The sequence below is a fragment of the Lithobates pipiens genome, unplaced genomic scaffold (genome assembly GCF_037356315.1).
Source record: "Lithobates pipiens isolate NorthernLeopardFrog02 unplaced genomic scaffold, aLitPip1_a1.2 Scaffold_27, whole genome shotgun sequence".
NCBI lineage: Eukaryota > Metazoa > Chordata > Amphibia > Anura > Ranidae > Lithobates > Lithobates pipiens.
This window is the reverse complement of record NW_027507788.1, coordinates 204432149-204455524: the sequence shown is the minus strand read 5'-3', so window position 1 is coordinate 204455524 and position 23376 is coordinate 204432149. Positions and strand designations below refer to the sequence as shown.

The following is a 23376-nucleotide window of genomic DNA, read 5'->3' as shown; positions in this document are numbered from 1 at the left end:
AAACAGCAAAAACAAACTGGTCACTGTGTCTGGATACAAGTAGGAATTGCTGTGTGACTGGCTGTGCAGCAATGGGGAACCCTGACATGGAGGCAGTTCTACAGCAAAGAGATAGTAGTGGTTAAAAAGCTGATCATTTTTTTTTTTTTTCCGAAATATTTTATTGTAAATAAGAATACAAATAACATTTACATACAATCAAAGTCACGTATGTTGTAAACAGCATATGAAGAAGAAAAACAAAACAAAATCTCCAGTCTTAATCAAATGAGGTAAACGGAAGGTGTTAGCATGTAATCGTCCTATATTGTCTGTAACAAGAGCAATTTGGATCTATGCCCTATGTCTAGTATAACCGTTTACATTACAAAATACTCTTAGATCTAAGAAAAGAACATGGGAGATTGGTGAGGGAAAAATGGGGGGGAGGAAAGGACGGACATTGTGAGAAGGGCAAGGAAAGGAGAAAGGGGAGGGAGCGGGTGGGGGGGGGGGGAAGGATTAAAAGAGAGGTGAAAGGGAGGTAAGAGTGAAGTACGGGAAGTAGATTAAACAATCATCAGTAGATATCAATGAAGTATAACATCCCAGCTATCATAAGACAATAGAAAAGTCTAAATATAGTGTACGGGTCTAGGGGCGAAAGAACTACATTGGGGGCATCACAAATCTTGCGGGATTAACCACATAAAGTTCAAAAATAGGCTGCATAAATGGGTTATAAACAATTGCAGCAGGTCACAGGGTGACAGTATTAAAAAAATACAACCAGATCAGTTACCTATGGGGGACATTGTCCGTCGATCATTCAAGGATTGAGAAAAATGAGCTTATAATCTGAAGTGGTCTCAAAATCCTTCCAGCAAGCCCATTTCTGGGTGAATTTATGCGGGGTATCTTTCGAAATGTGTATAAGTTCCTCCATGTCGGCTATTGCCTGGACTCTCATCGTCCATTCTTTAATGGACGGACTAGTTTGGGATTTCCAGTGTCTGGGAATACAAAGTTTAGCAGCGTTAATTAAATGAATAAGCAGGGACTTTCGGTATTTTGAAGTGCCTACATTAGTATGGTGTAACAAAAATTGTGCTGGGGAAAAGGGTAAGGTGTAAGTGGTGACCTTCTGAATTATTGTATGGACTGATTTCCAAAAGGGCTGAATTCGGGGACAATCCCACCAAACATGTAAAAGTGTGCCTTTTGCTATCTGACAGCGCCAGCATATTTCAGGGGTGCTCGGGCTCCACTTATGCAAGAGTTCCGGAGTTCTGTACCACCGCGTGAAAAGCTTATAGCCATTTTCTTGGGTACAAACATTAAGCGAGCCCTTGTGTATGTGGAGAAGTATCGTTTCCCATTCTGCCGACGACAAAGTGATGTCTAATTCTTTCTCCCAAGTTATACAAGTTCTGAGAGATTTGGGTGTATGATCATGGAAGAGGAGAGAATGAGTTTGAGAAATGAGATGTGATTGAGATGTGGGCGACATACACAAAGATTCGAAGGGTGTCAGTCTTCTAGAGCAATCTTTTATTTTAGCGACAGAACGTAAGTAGTGTGTGGTTTGCTGAAAAGTCCAGCTTGGTATAGGGGGCTTGTCATGTATTGTCGCTAATTGATCAGCTGAAAGTATTTGTCCATTAGAGTAGAAATGTTGTAGTAGGATTAAATCAAATGACCAGTGGTCTCGGAGAAAGTGTCCACACATTCCAGGGGGGAAGTCTGGGTTAAGCTTCAAAGGAGTAAGCGGGCCCGGGACCGAAGAAATCAGGTGTTTCGTGCAAATAGCGCAAAAGCATCTCAGCGTAGGGGCGATGAGGGGGTGTGAATCGACGTCAGCTTTATAATGTGCATGATTTAGCCATGGTAAAGAGCGTATGGGGAGTTTAGTGGAAGATGACTCTAAGTATACCCAATCTTTTTTTTGTACATGGATGTTCCAGTCTATAATTCTGGTCAAATGGGTTGCGGCATAATAGTTGTATACGTCTGGTAAGCCGATCCCTCCCAAATGTTTGGGGAGGATGAGTTGTGCATAGTTGACCCTAGGTCTATGTAGGCCCCAAAGGAATTTAATGCATGCGGATTTATACGCCCTAAAGAAAGCTGGAGGGAGACCTATTGGAATGGCCTGAAGCACATATAAAATACGAGGTAGGACGTTCATCTTAATTATTGCAGCTCTTCCGAACCAGGAAACGGGCAATTTACTCCAATTCTTAAGGTCATCATTAATCTTTTTGAGGATGGCCGGGTAGTTATCAACATATAGATTGGTTAAGTCACTCGGGATCTTGATACCTAAATATGTGATATTGTTTGAGTTCCACTGGAAAGGAAAGTTAGTTTTGCACTGTGCTACCACAGTTGATTTGAGGGAGACATTCAGAGCGTACGATTTACCAAAATTAATTTTGAAGTTAGAGAACAGGGCAAATTTATGGAATTCATCTAGGAGGATCGGAATGCTGGTGTGTGGATCAGAGAGAAACAACAGTATATCGTCAGCATACGCAGCTAGCTTGCTAATTTTATCTCCTGTGATTACACCCTTAATGTCTTGATTTCGGTTAATGCTATTGAGTAAAGGTTCCAAGGTTAGGATAAATAGAATAGGGGATAAGGGGCAACCTTGTCTGGTTCCGTTTCGGATGGAGAAGGCACTCGACAGGGTATTGTTAACTCTGATTTTCGCAGAGGGATTTTCATAAAGAGATAGAATGAAATTGATCAGTTTCGGGCCTAGACCCACATGTTGCAGTACTGCGTGCATATAGTCCCAAGCCACCCTGTCGAATGCCTTCTCCGCATCCAGAGATAAGAAGAAGCTTTGTTGTTTGGAGGTTCTAATTATATGATGAATATTTATGGCTTTAATAGTGTTGTCCCGGGCTTCCCTGCCCGGAACAAAACCAACTTGATCTAATGAGATTATGTTAGGGACAATATTTAGCAATCTGTTGGCTAAAATTTTGGAAAAGATTTTGATGTCCACATTAAGCAATGAAATTGGCCTGTAATTGGCAGATTGCGTGGGGTCTTTATCTCCTTTGGGTATCACTACGATATGGGCTTCCAACATTTCGGGGGACATGTTTGCAGGGCTAGTCAGGGAATTAAATGCTTTGATAAATTGGATTTTCAGAGTGTCCGAAAACGTTTTGTAGTATGCTGCTGGAAGCCCATCCGGGCCTGGGGACTTTCCTACTTTGGTTTGTTTAAGGGCTGTGTCCCACTCAAGTTGACTAATAGGTCCCTCTAAGCTGTCTCTGAGGTTAGTGTCAGTCAGCTTTGGGCAATTTTGTTCAAGAAATTGATGCATCAAACGCGTGCGTGTCTCGTGGGATTGGGACAATTCAGTGGGTCTTTGTATATTGTATAGTTTGGAATAAAAGCTTTCGAGTTCCGCCGCTATGTCTTTGTTGGAGGTCAGCTTGGTTCCCGTGGGGGAATGTAAACAATGTACATTCAGTTTGGATTTATGCGATTGCAGGGCTCTAGCCAAAAGACGGCCGCTTTTATTTCCAAATTCGTAGAACTGTCTTTTTGTCAGGAGATATCTTTTTTTCGTACGTTTGTATAATTCTGTCTGGATAGAAGAACGAACCTCTTGCAACTCTGTGAGGGTGTGAGAGGCCAGTGTACGTTTGTGGGCCGATTCTAGTTGTTTGAGTTTAGCGTATAGTCCGGAAAGGAATGCTTTCTTGTCCTTCGCAATTTTCGCTGATATGGAAATCAGTTTACCCCTTACTACACATTTATGGGCAGCCCATTGTGTCATGTGGGTAGTATCAGGGGTCTCATTTAAGTGGAAGTATTCTGTGAGGCAACGTTGAACTTCAGTTGTATACAATGAGTTTGTCAGAATTTGGGAGTTCATGGACCATATCTGAGTGCGTTCTTGCACATCTGGCATCGTCAGTGTGATACAAACGGGGTGGTGATCAGAAGGGGAAGGTCTGTCTGTGTGATAAATATATAATCTAGTCTGGAATAGCGGTTACGGGGGATGGAGAAAAACGTGAAATCCTTCTCGGTGGGATTTATGGTGCGCCATGTATCATGCAACATGAGAGATTGTAAAGATAATCTTATCTGTCGTACGGCTCTATACGGCAGATGAGAGGTACCAGTCGAGGTATCGAGAAGAGGTTCCAATGGGACATTGAAATCCCCGCCCAACAATATCATACCTGATTGAAATGCGGCCAGATGGGCGGTTACCTCCTGGAAGAAAGTAACCTGGCCTGAGTTCGGGCTGTAAATGTTGGCAAGAGTAATAGTCTTACCTTTCCAAGTGCCCTTTAGGAAAAGGAATCTACCTTGGGTGTCAATCATTGAGTCAAGAATTTGAATGGGGACATGTTTAGATAATAGGATGGATACCCCTTTTGTTTTAGAATCTGGAGAGGTTGCATGATAGCATGTCGGGTAGTATTGGTTTGAGAGTTTTGGTATGGCTTGTGATTTAAAGTGGGTCTCCTGTAGGAAAATTACATCTGCTCTCATCCCTTTTAAATTTTGCAATATATTGGATCGCTTCTCAGGGAGATTCAGACCCTTCGCATTTAAAGAAATGAGTTTTAGCTTACTGGACGTAAGTGTAGTCTTAGAGGATGTCATTATGGATAATTATCTAGCGATCCAGGGGATGAATAGAATAGAAACAAACAACCTGGTCCGTAGCTTTTGATATGTGTAATGCACGGACCCGAACTTCACTCGTTGGAGGGGGGAGGAGGTAGGGGAAGTAGTGCGGGAGGGAAGGATGAGACGACAGAGGGGGTAGGGAAAGGTACGAGAGGAGAAAGCACGTTGGACGTTTATTGGTCTTAACTGCGGGGTATCCTCCTTGTGACAGAAAGGATACTCCTGAGAGGGATGGGGAACAGTTGGGATCGGCAATGACTAATAAGTCTCGCCGAAATTAAGGTCCCAATACGTGTCAGGGAAATCTCGACGAGATCCCTGTGTGTGGGGGTGATCGGCGAGCGAGGAAGAGAGGGTTCCTTTTAAGTAATGAGTTAAAGGACCCGTAAGGTCCTGAGGGTTAAAGATTTGGCAGGCTATGAATATTATTGAGTGATATGTGGGAAGATGGGACGATTGTACAGGCGCTGTAACGAAGATTCGCGAGGAATCAACCGTATGTCATGGGTGTAAGTATATATGAAAGAGGGAGTCTGTCAGGGATAAAACTTTCTAAGAAAGCCGTCTTAAACCTTTATAACCACTCAGAATAAGAAACTTATTTTTGAACATTCAGGATTATATAATGATAAGAATATAACAATGGAGCAGAGGTGTCGCAACAGTGCTGTTAACCTGGCTTCCGGCAGTTATGCAGTAAACAAAGACAAAGCAAGATTGCAAAGCAGCTTGATCTAACTGTTGTAACTAACTACGATGCAAACCTAGGAAACAACAACAAACAAAAACCATTTTGGGCTGGTAGCCAATGTAGACATCTCCCTATCAGGGTTGGGGTAGTAAATATTAAAACATTGTCGAACATGAACGATTCCCAGCAGGGATCTCAGTGAGCTTTTCAAAACAGGTAGACCACTAATCCGGAGATGAGGTCCCAAAAAGACAATGTAATAATACTTATGAGATGGTTTTACACAGTGTCATAGAAGTAGAACTTAATCTCAGTGAGGAGGAGCTCAGACCAGCAGATGACAAAAAGCAGGTGTTAGAGGTAAAACATCTAAATAATACACGTTGTCGTGCAATCGGAGGAGCCTGAGCGTACATGTGGTGAAGGGAATAAAGAGAAAATATAATAAAGCAGGGAGCACAGGCCAAAAATGGTTCAAAGTACGGTTGTGGGGGGAGAGAGCGTAGCTCAAAGTGGGCATCAGGCAAATTTATTAGTCTGCTGGATAACCTTGAGAACTGTCAGAGCCTGGGTAGTCAAGTAGGAAGAATGAAACAGTTCTTGAGGAGATATGCCCCCCAAAAAAAAAGAAGAAAAAAAAACGTTGGTGGAGAAAAAGAACATCTAACTCGGGTACCTCAAGAAACATTGTGAAAACAAGGGTCACTTGGTTCCAAACTAAGAACGCCTTTGTCTCCTGTGGACCGGGGATGCTGTGGGGCTCATATTTCTCGGCAGTCCCGATGGTCTCTGCGGGGAGGACGGTCGAGCCTGTCTGCGGCGGCGACTTAAACTGTAGTTGCCCGCTTCAGCGACACCATCCATCGAGTCCGCCCTGTGCAGGGGGGATATGCGAAAGTCACTATACCAGTCCGGTACTTCTACAACTGGGATGTGAAGGGAGCTACAGAAGTGTTCCAAATCTTCAGGAACTTTTAGATGGTAGGTGTGCCCATTGGCGATGGCTGCTAGGCAAAATGGGAATTTCCAGCGATATGGAATCGCTCTAGCTCGCAAGACATCCAGCAGGGGCTTCAGCTCTCTCCTCCGTTGGAGCGTGATAGCCGAGAGATCTTGGAAAATTTTAATTTCTGCGCCTCGGTGTAAAATTCTCTCAGTATTCCTGGCTTTACGCATTATTTCCTCCTTGAGGATAAAGTCAGAAAGGCAACATATAACGTCCCTGGGAGGGTCAGCCTCCTTGCCTCTGGGCCGCAGGGCTCTGTGTATGCATTCCATTTGAATCACTGTATCAGGGGGGCGGTCAAGCAAATCATTAAAAATGGAAGTGATTTCTCTTGCAAGTTTTGGGGTGTCTATTGCTTCGGGGAGACCTCTTACTCTCAGGTTTCACCTCCTTCCTCGATTATCGAGGTCCTCTAAATGGCGGTTCATATCGCGGAGGTGGATGGCGTGCGACTCGGATAGTTGCTGTACATGACACAGGGCCGCATCATGGCGGGCCTGCGTCTCCTCCACCTCCTCCACTCTAATGGCCATGCTGTGGAAATCCTCACGAAGCTCCGAGATTGCTGCTGACATAGCTGATTTAATATCAGCAGCCACTGCACGTAGGTCAGCCAGGCTTAGGGATTGTTGTGCCTCAGCGGCGGGTGGAGGATGTTGAGGGCTACGGCTTCGGGAGCGGGGTGCCGCTCTACTCTGTGAGGAGGCCTCGTGTAGTGCGGCCTGCGCCTCCTGGGACATACCTCGGGTTCGGGAGCGGAAGATCTCCGGTATGTGCTGCGTCGGAGGGTGATCTGCGTCTCGCTGTGATCCGGGTCGGATCGCCGAGCTCGGCTGAGTTGCGTTGCTCATCTTCGGGTTTGAGAAAGCCGCCAAGCTTAAGGTAGCTGGACCTAGGGGATCGGGAGCTCTGGATTAGGCGTCCATCTTCCCGCAGCGCCAAGCCACGCCCCCATTTTTGTGTATTAATTCTTCATGTAATGGGATATGTCATTTACTTACAAATTTTTTGTTAATAGGTGTCCCTCTTTACTATCTCAGAAAGTAGGGAGGTATGGCTGTGTGCACTAAGAACCATAAGCATTAAGCTGTATTTTTGATGCACTTGTGCTACATTTATAACAGACCTCTACCGGTGGTAGTGAAAGAAGTTCCTCAGGAATGTAAAATGTTATTGTGGTTTATCTCATTAAGCATTGACAAATAAAGAAGACATACTGTATACAAAGACTTCTAAATTACTGTAATCTACTGCAACCAGGTTTAATATTTTAGAAGCATAAGGAAGTTAGTATACTGAATGATGGTACTAATATTTATCAGTGATATAAAGCCATTTATCAAGGTTGTTCCATACAACAATATGTTGATTTACTATCTAATTTTTACAGGGAAGTTGCAAGTCATCATGTTCCAATTCGCTAAGCAGTGGTAAGTTTGAGATAAGCGTTACCTAATTTTATAGTAATAAATACAGTTCAGAAGGAGGTCAGCTGAAGGCTAAATACAGCCATTGGAAAACTCTGAAATATCTTTGCAATATCTCAAACTAATCTCCAAAATATGTTGAATGCACCTGAAAATAAGCTATATTTGACTACTAACTAGAGCCGATCTGCCCTATACGCTCACTATGCTGGTAGGGCCCCACCGCTGTGAGGGGACCCCCAAGACCCAGCATTCCCCCTGCACCTCTGGCTGGCCGTTTAGCCCTTGTATACACGATCGGAGATTCCGACGGAATGTGTCCGATCGGAGCGTTTTGTCAGATATTCTGACTGTGTGTGGTCTGCATCAGACTGTTTCCGTCGGAATATCCGTCGGACCAACTTTTCCAACTTGCCGGAAATATTTTTAAATGCTCAGATCAAACATACTCCGATCATGTGTAGAGAATTCCGATCGGACAAAGTGCCACGTATGCTCAGATCAAATTCCTACATCAAAGCTATTGGCTACTAGCCTGAACGTAGTCCCATCGTAACTAAATTACGTCATCACGTCCTGAAAGATCGGATTTTCCGACAACTTTGTCCGACCGTGTGTATGCAACAGTTTCGGACAAGATCCGACGGACAAAATCCAACGGATTTGGTTGTCGGAATCTCCGACCGTGTGTACAAGGGCTAAGAGTGCAGCGGGAAGAGGTGGAAGGCATTGATCGGCAGCTCTATGGTGCCTGTGCAGGCGGCGGGATCTCCCTGGGGCTTGTAGTACTCTCTCGAGTGTCAGTGTATACAGTGAAGAGGAGAAGGGAGGAGCCTCTGACCCGGGCAGGTATCAGTTTCACTTTCACTCTGCTTGAACACTGTTGCTGATGCCTGGGTCAGAGGCCACTCCCCTCTCTGCTGTATACATTCGGAGATAGAACTACTAGCCCCAGGGAGATCCCCCTGCCTGTGGACACAATAGAGCTCCCACCTCCACCAGCCAGGTACAGGGGAACCTCTGAAAGGGGGGGAGTCAGCTGTTTGGGGACCCTGATGTAAGAGGGGGCTTTCTGGGGAAACTAATTTAAGGAAGGGGCCCTCTGGGGAGACTGATGTAAGAGGGGGGCCTCTGGGGACACTAATGTAAGAGGGGGGCTCTCTGGGGACACAAATGTAATGACAGGGCCCTCTGGGGACACTGATATAAGGGCTTTCTGGGGACACTGATGTAAGAGGGGGCCCTCTGGGGACACTAATGTAAGAGATGGGGCTCTCTGGGGATCCTGTGTAAGGAGGGGCTCTCTGGGGACACTAATGTAAGGGGAGGCTCTCTTGGGACCCTGATGTAAGGGGGGGCTATCTGTGTACCCTGGTGTAAGGGGGGCTCTCTGGGGACCCTGGTGTAAGGGGGGCTCTCTGAGCACCCTGATGTAAGGAGGGGCTCTCTGGGAACCCTGGTGTAAGGGGAGGCTCTCTGGGGACCCTGGTGTTAGTAGGGAGGCTCTCTGGAGACCCTGGTGTAAGTGGAGGCTCTCTGGGGACCCTGCTGTAAGGGGAGGCTCTCTGGGGACCCTGGTGTAAGTAGGGAAGTTCTTTGGGGACCCTGATGTAAGGAGGGGCTCTCTGAAGACACTGACGTAAGGGGGACTCTCTGGGGACTCTGATGTAAGGAGGGGCTTTCTAGGGACCCTGATGTAAGGGGAGTCTCTCTGGGGACCCTGATGTAAGGGGACGCTCTCAAGGGACCTTAATGTAGGGGGAAGCTCTCTAGGGACCCTGATGAAGGAGGAGACTCTCTGAGGACACTGATTTAAGGGGGGCTCTCTGGGGACCCTGTTGTAAGGGGAGGTTCTCTGGGGATCTTGATGTAAGGGGAGGCTCTCTGGGGACCCTGCTGTAGGGGGAGGCTCTCTGGGGACCCTGCTGTAGGGGGAGGCTCTCTGGGGACCCTGATGAAAGGGGGGGCTCTCTGGGGACCCTAATGTAGGGGAGGCTCTCTGGGGACCCTGATGTAGGGGAAGACTCTCTGAGGACACTGATTTAAGGGGAGCTCTCTGGGGACCCTTGTGTAAGGGGGGGGGCTCTCTGGGGACCCTGGTGTAAGGAGGGGCTCTCTGAGGACCCTAATGTAAGGGGGCTCTCTAGGGACCTCATTCTGTTCTATATTGTTGTACTTATTATTTTACTGTTTTGTTGAAAGGAGGGAGGATTGTATTGGGAGCACTGAAGTGTTAGGTGTGACTGTGTGGCAATGGCAAATGGTTTACATAGTTCACGACATCACGGGTCAGGTACAAAGCCCTTAGCAGAATATTGGTTAGGGGCCCAGGGAGATCATGATCGACACTGCTACTAACACTCCTAGTTGTAGTACAGACCTCAAATACAAGCGATAAAAAATCCACTGACCTTTGCTTGTATGGGGCCAGGGAGATGGATTGCTTATCTGTTCTTATTGTAATTCTGCTCATGACAACACACATAGGAAAATAGTATAGAATACTTCCATTCTCTAGTTCAACACATAAACTAGGACAACCATTTTTCTCTATTGCATTGACCATGACTTGAACATGCATTTCATTACAGGAGAACAGATAAACACTTTACAGTTCACTGCTGTATGAGTGTAGAAGTCTGCATCTAAAGGTCCAAAATTAAAATTGGAACTTTGATGGGGAGAAGTAGGAATTAAAGTGGTTTTAACGACTTGACCCCCACAAAATTTACCCTTCTTCATGACCAGGCCATGTTTTGTGATACGGCACTGCATAACTTTACTGACGATTGCATGGTTGTGCGTTGCTGTACCCAAATAACATTTATTTCATTTTTTGCCCCACAAGTAGAGCTTTCTTTTGGTGGAATTTGATCACCTCTGCGGGTTTTATTTTGTGTGCTATAAACAAAAAAAAATACATTTTGAAAAAAAAAAAATATTGTTTAATTTCTGCTGTAAAACATATCCAATAAAAAAAAATCTAATTTCGTCATAAATTTAGGCCAAAACATACCCTGCTACGTATTTTCTTGTGAAAATAAAATCCCAATAAGCAACTACAAACTATGGGATATATTTATACCTTGCCCTCGCATGACAGAGCTAGAGGTTCGAGATTGGCACCAAATACTACATTGTAGAAGGAAGAGGAGTAATGCCCCGTACACACGAGCGGACTTATCGAACTCAAAGGTCGGATGGAACAATTCCGGAGGACTATTCGATCGTGTGTGGGCTGCAGCGGACTTTTGATTTGCAAAAATCCGACAGACTTTAGAAATGAAACATGTTTCAAATTTTTCCACCGGAACTCCTCCGGATCCAGTTCCTATCGAAAAATACGCTCGTCTGTATGCTGGTCCGACAGACAAACAGCGACGCTAGGGCAGCTATTGGCTACTGGCTATGAACTTCCTTATTCTAGCCTGGTCGTACGTCATCACGTTCAAATCCGTCGGACTTTGGTGTGATTGTGTGTGGCCAAGTCCGTTCATTCGGAAAGTTCGTCAGAACTCCGTCGAAAGTCTGTCGGACCTAGTCCCTCGAAAAGTCCGGTCATGTGTACACGGCATTAGTGATATGCTCCCGATGTCTGGGAATGCATATCAAAAATTACTATAAAGTAAACTCTGATATTAAAAAATATGTGCTCACTGAAAATACACTTTACTTTCCACGTAATGTTCACAATGTTAAATCTCCCTACTCATCAAGTTTTTTCTTTCAAGGAAAATAGGTATACAGAGAAAAGTTCAATAGCCTTACTAAAACTGATTTTTTTTTTCTCCTAACAGAGATCTTCATTAGTGAAATTTTTCAAAACAACAGTGATAACATGTCCTGGGTAGATGAAAACAACTTCACACTTCTTCACCTTGCCGTATTTCAAGGAAACCTTGAGAAAGTAAACCATTTCCTCAGCCTGAATGCTAACATTAATAGCCGCACGGTGAGTGGATACACACCGCTCATCTTGGCGGTGCAAAAAAAGCTCCTTGACGTCTGTACTATTTTAATAGAAAATGGGGCGGATGTGAACATAATCGATGAAGACAATTGGTCACCTTTGCATTTTTCAGCCCAGGCTGGAGATGATCGGATAGCACGCCTTCTGTTGGACCATGGAGCTCAGGTAGATGCAGTGGAACGAGATGGTTGGACAGCACTTCACCTGGCTTCTCAAAATGGCTTTGAAAATGTTGCCCGGGTCCTTTTCACCCGTCAGACAAACCCAAATTGCCAGGAAACAGATGGGAAGACAGCTCTTCATATAGCTTCCTATTTTGGTCACTACAAACTTGTTAAACTGCTGATTAGCCAAGGAGCTGACCGAGATGCAAAGCAAAAGAATCTCAGGACTCCCCTTCACATTTCTGCAGATAGAGGATATGTCCGAGTGGTACAGCATTTGATACAAAAGGGAGCTAATGTCAACTGTGTTGATCAAAGCCATTATAGCCCTTTGCATATGGCGGCTGTAAAAGGTAATAGCATGATCTGTAAACTCCTCATAAAGCATGGTGCTCAGGTGAACATCAAAAACAATCAGAGCTGGACACCACTGCATCTTGCAATTTTTAAAGGACATATTGAAATAATACATTTGCTTAAGGACAATAATGCTGCCTTAGATGCTGAAGGAGATATGAAATGGACGCCACTCCACCTGGCGGTACGCTACAGTGATGACTCCATAATTTCTCTTCTTTTGGATTTTGGAGCTGACCCAAATTTAGCAGAAATGTCTGGCTGGACACCGCTGCACCTTGCAGTGCAACGGAGTTCGTTTGGCAATGTTATCAAACTTATTGAGAAGAAAGCTAATGTGGATGCTCAAAATAAGTTTGGTTGGACTCCGTTACATGTGGCAGTACTAAATGCTAATGCAGCCATTGTAAAGACTCTTCTCCGGGCTAATGCCAAGCAGAATATAGAAGACAGTAGCGGTTGCACACCCTTACAGCTGGCAGTAAGGAATCGTAAACACAGCATTGCGACTCTGCTGGAGGGAGGTTCAGATACCTCTTCTACCAGTTCAGAGGAAGTAAGTGAAGAATTGGGACCTTACCTGAATTTCCAAGATTTAACTCTGCACAATTAGAGTTTCTAAAATTCATATTTCTACTTGAAAACTTATATGCAAATTTACAGTTCTACCAATTTATATACTGTACACTATCAATGTATTATCAACTTGTTTAATGTGAAGAACATACGTTTGTTGTTGTGTTTTTTTTTAAATATTATTACCTGTTAATTATGGAAAAACTACATGTGAACTTCAGATTTTTTGTAAATGATGTTGGAAACCTATACTACAGTATACATTGTTAAGGCCCGTACACACGGTCGGACTTTTTGACAACAAACATGCAAATTAGCTGTTTTGGAGCAACATCCGACCGTGTGTACGCTTCATCGGACAAACTTTTTCTGTTTTCATCTGACTTTTGTTGGCTGTGCGAATGGACAAACTTTTTGACAACATAAGTCCGATGGAGCAAAGTACGATCGTGTGTACGCAAAAGCATCGGCCTTTTGTACAAGGTACAAACACGCATGAGCAGAACCAATGCAAAAGATCAGACTACAATACAGAAGTTGACCAAAGGTGCCGCTGGAGTCATTGAACGTCCTCTTTTGAAGTGTTGTCAGTACATTGTGACGTCACTACGTTCGTGTTTGTTGTCAAAAAGTCTGATCGTGTGTATGCAATACAAACTTGTGGACAAAAGTCCACGGGAAAGTTTGTACAAAGTCCGATCGTGTGTATGAGGCTTTAAAATTATACTCCTGGGAAGATAAGCAATTGTCACAGTTCCATCCATGATATCTTCCTTATCACACATATGTGCACATCACCATGTCAAAAAATACTCCACAAATTTCAATTAATAACTCTGACAGGTACATGGTGCATGAGCAGTAAGAAGTGTAGTTGGATTGAGATGGTTTGTATTAAGGTTGTATTTTTCATAGATTTGTGAGTCATTGCTTAGAGCATTAGTAATAGTGAAAGTCATCTCCAAGACACATTTTTAATTTATATGTGTGTTCTACAATTTTTCTCCTTGTCAGATTTCCTTTCAATACTTAAAGGTTATCCTGCAGAATTGGGTGAAAAATTTAAAAATGTCAATACTGGCTAGGTGTCACAAGGAACACTAGTTCGGAAAGAACTAATACCATAGTTTTTCTGTAAAAAAAACTTCTAAATAATAGCTTATACAGTCCAATTGAAGTTGTTCTGTCTTCAAAATTTTTAATAATAATTTCACAGCCTGTGCAAAAAAAGGTAACAAGCCTATTAAAAAGAGTTACATATTTCAAATATGCCCACTGCAGCCTGATCTCTAGTGCAACACGATTCCTTGTTAACCACTTCAGCCCCGGACCATTTTGCTGGTCAAATACCAGACCACTTTTTGTGATTTGGCACTGCGTTGCTTTAACTGACAATTGCATGGTCATGCGACGTGGCTCCCAAACAAAATTGGCATCCTTTTTTTTCCCCACAAATAGATCTTTCTTTTGGTGGTATTTGATCACCCATGCGGTTTTTATTTTTTGCGCTATAAACAAAAATAAAGCGTCGATTTTGAAAAAAGCAGCATTTTTTTTTACTTTTTGTTATAATAAATATCCCCCAAAAATATATAAAAAAACATTTTTTTCCCTCAGTTTAGGCCGATACGTATTCTTTTACATATTTTTGGTAAAAAAAAAATCGCAATAAGCGATTATTGATTGGTTTGTGTAAAAGTTATAACGTTTACAAAATAGGGATAGTTTTATGGCATTTTTATTAATATTTTTTTTTTTACTAGTAATGGCAGCGATCAGCGATGTTTATTGTGACTGCGACATTAGGGCGGACACATCAGACATTTTTGACACATTTTTGGGACCATTGTCATTTATACAGCAATCACTGCTATACAAATGCAGTGATTCCTGTGTAAATGACACTGGCAGTGAATGGGTTAACCAGTGGGTGGCAGTGTAGGGTTTAAGTGTTCCTAGGGGTGTGTTACTAACTGTTGGGGGCTGGGCTTTCATTTAGTGAACACTGATCTCTGCTCGAATCACATGGAGCAGAGATCAGTGTCACTAGTTGCTAGGCAGAACGGGGAGATGCTGTTTACAACGGCATTTCTCCATTCAGCCGCCCCGTGAGACAATCGCGGGTATGCCCGCAGCGATCGAGTCCACGGGACCCGCGACCGGACTCACGGGGGTCCAGACCGGCACGCGGCGATGGCCGGGCGGCATTAAAGATTAGACGTACCTGTACGCCAATATGCCTGCCTGTGCCATCCTGCCGACGTACATCGGCGTGCGCTGGTCGGGAACCGGTTAAAGTTGTTGTAAACCCTTACAAACCACTTTGACCTACAGGTAAGCCTAGATTAAGGCTTACCTGTAGGTCCAAGAAATATCTAATAAAAGACAGGCACTGCTGTCTACGGCACATGCGCCGTAGACAGCGGCGAGCATGCGCACTATCGCTGTTAGCAGCATGCCGTTAGTGGCGGCTCCCGTGTGCATGCGCGGGAGTGACGTCATCGCTGCTCCAGTGCTGTGAGTGGCCGGAGCAGCGATACCCGGAAGAAGATGGACACTCCGTACTACAGGGGACAGCGGGGACATGGCTGGCTCCTGTGTCAGGTAACTGACACATAATGGGCTACTATGCAATGCATAGTAGCCCATTATGCTTTACCTTTGCAGGGAGACAAAGAAGAAGTAAACCCATCAGGGTTTACTTCCTCTTTATAGCTCTTTAAAGCCCCAATACAGTTTCATGCCTTTATATTGGCCTTTATATTGGCTTTTAACCCCAACATAGTATAATGACCTTCAATTTTTTTTTTCTTGGTATAACTATAAAATACCCTTTTTTCCAATGACTGATGCTGATTCTTGTTCTGCCACTGCAGTGCTTTGTACTGACATAGCTGAATAATATCCACATCCTTCAGCACAAGCCTCCCAACATTGTATTACAAAAAACGGAGATGAGGTCTATCTGATGAGTTCTGTTATGTTAAAGAGTGTTCCGGGTTTAATTCTGATGTCTTTTATGTTACCCAGCCATAGGTAGATTCCTTGAACAGCTCTTGTACCAGGAATGAAGAGCTAAGACATAGAAATAGATTTCGTCAGTACAATCTGACTGCATAACTATTTCTGCAACTTCAGTTGGGCTTTAAAGATTTGGTATATGTTTGTTCATGGACACACATACAATTTACCACATATATAGGTGCATGCATGCATGAAGGGAACATTTTAATTAAATGTGTAAATATTATGTACATAATGTATTCACTCTGTATGTGTTTTTACATATTGCTGTAATTAAGCTTATTTCTATTCTTCAATAGTTGAGTCTTGTTAAATATTTGAAAATATGTTAAATTAGAAATAGGAAGGAGGGAGCACCCACAATGCCACATCCGTAATGTATCAAGGGAAAACAAAGAAGATACCAAATAGATATCAACAGGTCGGACTTTTAAGGCATGGAGGCAAATAGGAAAGTAGAAAAAAAATATTTATTTTATTGAAAATTACAATATCATAACAGTGTTCAAAACAATATAAAAATCATATGAAATGATATCATTTGTACATTGAGCCCTTGTGCGTCACGTCTACGCATTTCACGGTAAAAGCTTCCTCAGGACACGGAAAAAGGTTCAAAGACGTAGCAAGAGAGAACAATAAATCTCACTATCTTCAAATGAGATGCACCTCCATTAAAAATGTCATAGCAACCAGGACAGATCCAAATATATGGAGTGGTCAACCACGCTGTGATCAAGTGGACAGCAAGTGGCTCATTCTGATGAGTACAAACAGAAATTGATAGTTGCTTATAGCAGGGGCAGGAAAGAAGTCTCAGTCAGTAAATTACCATAATGGGGACGGCCAATAGAGGACATAACATGGCCTCGGCTATGGAATGCTCTACCAATCAACATCTGCCTGGAAGAAAATCACCTGGCTTTTATGAAAAAACTCAAGACCTTCCTCTTTTAGCAGATGATCAAAGCTCGCCACAGCGCCTAGAGGCGATTCAGTTCGCATTGTGCGCTATACAAGCATTTCATTCATTCATTCATAATCCCATCCACATAAAGCTTAGTAGACGCTGGTGACACATAGTATGACCAAACAGCATATAAAGACTAAAGGTAAAAGTATTTTTATGGAAACAATGAAGGCATACCCCTGGGAAACAGCCCAATGCTGTGCACAAAGCATGGGGCCAATCAAGTTCCTCCACCTCAAACTCTCTCATCCACACTATATTATTACACTAAAGCCTCATACACACAATCAGATTTTCTGAAGGGAAATGTGTGATGACAGGTTGTTGGTGGAAAATCTGACCGTGTGTATGCTCCATCAGACAATTGTTGGCCAACTTTCCGTGGACAAATGTTGGATAACATGTTTTAAAATTTTCAGAGAACAAATGTCTGTTGTTCAATTTTTCTGAGTGTGTGTACACACGTCCATCGTACAAAAGTCCAAAGTACAAACACACATGCTCGGAAGCAAGGACGAGTCAGAAGCGGACGGTCTTGTAAACTAGTGTTCCTAATGGAGAATCAAATTTTTTGACGTATTCTCTCGCCCGCTCATCCTCCAGGCTGACCCTATAGAGGAACTCCTGGTCCCAGGGGACCTAGCTAAACCCTTATCCACTCTATGTGGTGCACTCATGGGCACTGACTCCCCCAAGCTAGAGAAATTATGGGAAATATGGCACAGTGACATACCCTCACCTCTACAGGGAGGGATGGGAGAACTGTTTGGACTATGGTTCCAAATTAGTTATCTCCTCTAAGGACAAACTCATTCAGGTAACATTTTTTGCACAGAAAATACTATACGCCTCAAAGACTCCACAGAATATTTCCGGATAGGGACCTTGAAGTGTCTTAGATGTAAAGCACACATAGGAACCTTTTTTTCATATGTTCTGGGACTGTCCTATCATCACCAGGCCTACTGGACGGAGGTATTTGGAGAAATAAACTCTAGACTGCAACTGTCCCTTCCAATGCTACCTGAGTTGGCCTTATTGGGGCTTTATGATGATGAACAACGCTCTCATCACACCAAATGACTGATTTCATGCCTTCTATTTTATGCTAAAAAATAAATACTCCTTAAATGGATTAAGCCAACCCCCCCCCCCCCCCCTTTCCTACTGGAAGGCACAGATTGGAGCTGCCCTACATATGTATAGGATTACATATATAAACAGGGGTTGTCAATGGAAATACGAAAATGTATGGGCCCCCTGGACTTCTGACTAGCATAGCATAGCAAGGAGGATTACACATCATAGCATGAATACTAGTTAATATATGCTACTAGCTAACTGTTTGGATTGTGATTACTGAGTATTTCTGTCCCTATGACTGTGAACTTTTGCTGCGTGTTTTGATGTACACTGTTTCTTGACCTGTATGTGCACAAATATTTCTTTCATGCAATGCTCTGTGCTGTACCAACGGATATGCTGTTTAATTCACCTACATGACAACAATAAAGCACCTTTGTTTTGGTAAACATTCGTGACGTAACAAATCATGAAATCTCAAAATGCAGCGCATAATTCTCTTCTTCTTTAATGGGATAATAAAAAAAAATCTGCTTTGATGGTGATATGGATGGAGTTATTGCAAACAAATTTCCAAAGGCTTTTTTTCTAGATATATCAAGAATAATATTACCGTATATACTCAAGTATAAGCCGAGATTTTCAGCCCCTTTTTTTAGGCTGAAAGTGCCCCCCTCGGCTTATACTCGAGTCACCGCCGTCTGCCTACCCGATCAGCATGTCGTGCAGACAGACGGCGGCCATTCATACTACAGACGAGGATGAGAGGATGTCTGTGATAGGCGGAACACTGACTGCTGGGAAATTGAGTGTTCCACCTATCACAGACGGAGGCGCGGCTTTTAAACAGTGGAATGGCCGCCGTCTGTCACAGACGAGGAGGAGAGGTGCGGCGATCCTGGCATGGCCGCCGTATGTTTTTTAAACATGCAGATCGGTGCAAAATGGCACACAGAGGCTGCAGAAGGACAAAGAGGCATGCACAGGACACAGGTAGGCTGCAATGGACACAGTGATGGACACAGTGATGGACACAGTGATGGACACAGGGATGGACACAGTGATGGACACAGTGATGGACACAGGGATGGACACAGTTGACCCTCTTTTCCACTCTTTTAAGCTGTAACAGTAGCTGCTGCATGTCTCACCCTCGGCTTATACACGAGTCAATACGTTTTCCCATTTTTTTTGTGGTAAATTAGGGGCCTCGACTTATATTCGGATCGACCTATACTCGAGTATATACGGTATTATGTTTTTTTTTTTTTTTGGGAGGGGGCAAGTTACCACAACACCATTATCCCGTAGTTTTTAAGATCAAAAATAGAACTATGTTGGTGTCCCTTATCAATTTGACATTGTATTTTTTTTTTAAATGTAACTGCCTACTCCCAAACTGTCATTTGAAGTAAAACACATAGTCAAGTATTATTCTCCACAATTTTTTATTGTGCATTAAAAAAAAAGAAAACAAATAAAAGTACACATGCTATCTGCCAATGGAACTTGACCAAAAAGTGCATTCTATGCATCCAAAAATATAGAAAATATACCAAATCAAATCATTATTCAACCAAAAATATAATGTCAAAGCAATAACTGAAAGGCCAATGATAATTAACACGCTATCTCCTCCGATTCAACATGGCTGGTTCAAGAACGAACTGAATAGCGCAAAATGAAAAGTGAAAACTGAGCAGCGTGAAATGAAAAGTGTGAATCAACATTCACCAAACTTCTACTAACACAAAATTAGCAGAAGGAGCCCAAAGGGTGGCGATAAAGAGCTGAAAAACAACATAGTACATCACTACATTTGTAATTGTTGTCCAGTAATTGTGTCGCCATGTCAATGCAAGACAAGTTAGGGCAAACGTCCTTCGGACAAAATTCCGCGGTTTTGTTGGCCAACAATCCGATCGTGTTTATAAAGCTTAAAAGTATTGGACCACCCTTCAAATCATTTGGTGGAGGGGGGATTATGGTGTGCTTTTCAGTGGTTGTCCCCTTAGTTCCAGTGAAGGGAACTCTTAAGGCATCAGCATACCAAGACATTTTGGACAATTTCATGCTTGGGAATGGCCCCTTCCTGTTCCACCATGACTACACATCAGTGCACAAAGCAAGGTCCATAAAGACGTGGGTGAGGGAGTCTGAGGTAGAGAGATTTGACTGACTTGCACTGAGTCCTGACCTCAACCCGATAAAACACCTTTGGGATCAATTAGTGCGGAGATTGCGAGCCAGGCCTTCTCGTCTAACATCAGTGCCTGACCTCACAAATGCGCTTATGGAAGGATGGTAAAACATTCCCATAGACACCCTTCTAATCCTCGTGGACAGCCTTCCCAGAAGAGTTGAAGCTGTTATAGCTGCAAAGGGTGGGCCAGCTCAATATTGAATCCTACGGACTAAGACTGGGATGTCATTAAAGTTCATGTGCGTGTAAATGCAGGTGTCCCAATACTTTTGGTAATATACTGCATGTATGTGTGTATGTATATATATATATATATATATATATATATATATATATACTTTAAACAAGCTTGAACATGCTTTTTCTTCAGCAATGGAGTCATGCATGGCGAGCGAGCATAGATAGAGGCCATGTTGGTTGAGTGAATTACTTATTGTTTTCTTTGTAACAATTGTACCTGCTGTAGCACCCTCCACATAGGTAGGTGCTAGAGGTTAGGATTTTTGCAGTGCAGGTAAATTTAGGCAGGCCTAGCTGGATCTGTGTGGGCTAGGAGTGGCTCAGTGCAGCAGCTGTGACTCACACACATCACCACTTCATGCTTACCGGATTCTAGAAGAAGAGGAGGGGAAGAGAGGTGGAGCTATTGGAGTGTCTCAGGGAGCCCTGACCAATCCCCATCAAAGGATTTGAAATACCTAGGGTCAGCCCAGCTGGGGAGGAGTTGTCAGGTGGAAGAACTGAGGATGGAGTACTAGGCTGTTGGGGACTTTGAGGGAACTGCCCAGTCTGGGAGGGTGACCATGGGCCTGGGACTCAGTGCAGGATGATCCCTTCAAGGTCTCATGAAGGATCTGAACAGAAGGCACAGAGAGGAGTCAGAGAGGACAGCAGGAGCTAGTACTGCCTGGAAAGTCTTAAGGAGGGAATCACCACTTTGCAGTCAGGAGGGCTGGTGAGTGACTTGCTATCAGGAGGACTGGAGAGGCATGCCAGAGAGGACTGAGAGGAAACAGTCAGAGCTGGATGTGGAGTCACTGAGGATTGCAATGTCATGGGCAGCTGCAGTCAGGAGAGCTGGCAGGGCCTGAAGAGGGCTTACTGGGGGCAGTAGTCCACCTAGGGAAGCTAGCACTAAAGACTTCCTATTTCTATTTTTGCTACATTAAAGGGGGCCACGGTCTCTGCCTGCAAATGGGGGTTGCTAAGGCTTGGCTGAGTCAGTGTCAGGCCTAAATATGTGCTAGCTTTGCCTGAGAAAGGAGACTGTAGTAGCAAAGTGTATATAGCTTTCCCAATTGATTGCTATACAATCCTGCAGTTGATTGCTATACAATTGTCCAATTGTTTGTTCCACAAGGCATCCCATAAAGTCCCTTACCCATCCAAGTTCTATCCCCTCAATAAAGCAACAACATAAACATCTGGACTGTTCATTGTACCCATGATGATTGGGAAGTGAATGTCGGGCTGGACAGGGTGACAGGTGTGCCACATCACTTAGCAGGCCCTACAGGGGTACTGCTATACTGCTAATTCCAGGTATTTCTGAAGATCTCCACAAGTGATCCTTGGCTCTTGGACAACTCTTACTCAAAAGTTCAGAAATCCTTCTGCAACCAATACCATCTGTATGTTTTGCAACAGTAATGCCGCGTACACACGGGCGGACTGTATGGCGTACTTAGTCCGTCGAAACACATTTCAGCGGACAATCCGCTCGTGTGTGGGCTTCAGCTGACTTTTTCAGCGTGCAGTCCGGCGTACTAAGAATTTCGGATTTTTCGAAATTCTGTCCGTCGTACTTTGGTTTCAGCGGACAATCCGCTAGTCAGTATGCTAGTTCGATGGACTAAGAATGGCGCATGCCCAGAAAGGATTTACACGGCGGAAGGGGGCTTTGCTGTGTCTTGGACTTCCTATTTCTAGTCCCGTCGTACGTGCTGTACACGTCATCGTGCAAGCTTTCGATGGACTGTTTGTGCATCCGTGTGTGGTCAAGTCCGTTCAGTCGAAAGTACGACGGACTGTCCGTTGGATTGTATGACGAACTAAGTACGCCATACAGTCCGCCCGTGTGTACGCGGCATAAGGTTGCAAAGGTCTTGAGAAAGCTCTTTGCTTTCATCCATCATGAGATGTTTCTTGTGACACCCTGGTAACGAGACACCTTTTTATAGGCCGTCAGGTGAGGCTGAACCAACTGATTTTAATTTGCACCGATAAGGGGCAAGGTTGCTTTCTAATTACTGATAGATTTCAGCTGATGTCTTGGCTTTCCATACTTTTTTGCACCTCCCTTTCTTCATCTGTTCAATATTTTTTCCCTGTGCCATTCTATTTTATTACACATAACCTAATTTCTGAATTTATTTGTTTTTTTTGTCTTTATATGTATGGATTGCATGGTTTGTTACCGACACGTGGTGAACATTTCATGTCAATAGCACCTTTAGAAATATATTTACCCTGGAAAAATGGTGACGTGTTCAATACTTATTTTTAATCATTTAAAAAAATGCACTAGAAAAAGGAAGTATAGGAAGTCTCAAAATTGCAAGCTGACCTCAATGCACTATGTAATTGGGCAACTATGTAGCACCTGAGGTTTTATGTTGATAAATGAAAGTTATGAACTTTGGGGCTAAAAACAATAATACTGTACATCATACATTCTAGGAAAAGAACAACTGGGGGGGGGGGGGGGGGGGTCATTGGTTGAGAAAAATCTAGGTTGGGTGTAATGAATTAAAATTCATGTAGGTATGGCCATTTTAAATTGTCATCCAGCAGAGGTCCGATCTCATGTTTGTGCTATGGCTCCGTTTCTTCACCTAGTCCCTGAGGAAGTCCCAAGGTACGCGATGTGAGATAACGTGTAGGATGCATTACTGGAAGTAATCACTGTGAACCGGAAGTCGCCACGACAGACCGAAAGTAGGTGTCGTGGACCGGAAGTAACATACGAAGTGGCGTGGAACGCCGTTGTACAGTGCCTGCTTTATATCACACCCCCCTTGCATCCAAGTCCTCCATCTTTCATTACATCCCCCTTTACATCACAGTGCCTCCTTTACTTAAATGTCCTGTGCCCCCTTCACATCACAGCACCCCCACCTTACATCAGAGACCTCCACTCTTTACATCAGCCCCCCCTTTCTTGCATCCCAGTGCCCTCCACAGCCGCCCTCCTTGTATTGAAGTCCCCTTCACAGCCCGCCTTCCTTTCACCCCAGTCCTTCACAACCCCCCTTC

General features: G+C 43.7%; 1 protein-coding gene across 1 annotated transcript in view; it reads left to right on the top strand.

Annotated features, from left to right (window-relative positions):
- The window catches only part of ANKK1 (ankyrin repeat and kinase domain containing 1), a 168616-nt gene extending 150249 nt beyond the window's left edge, over positions 1–18367 (top strand). The window contains exons 7-8 of the mRNA XM_077458132.1: positions 7738–7777; positions 11572–18367. Coding sequence (XP_077314258.1) covers positions 7738–7777; positions 11572–12878 — 1347 coding nt within the window. The 3' untranslated portion in view covers positions 12879–18367. The remainder of the gene's footprint in view (positions 1–7737; positions 7778–11571) is intronic.
- The last annotated feature ends 5009 nt before the right edge of the window (positions 18368–23376 follow it).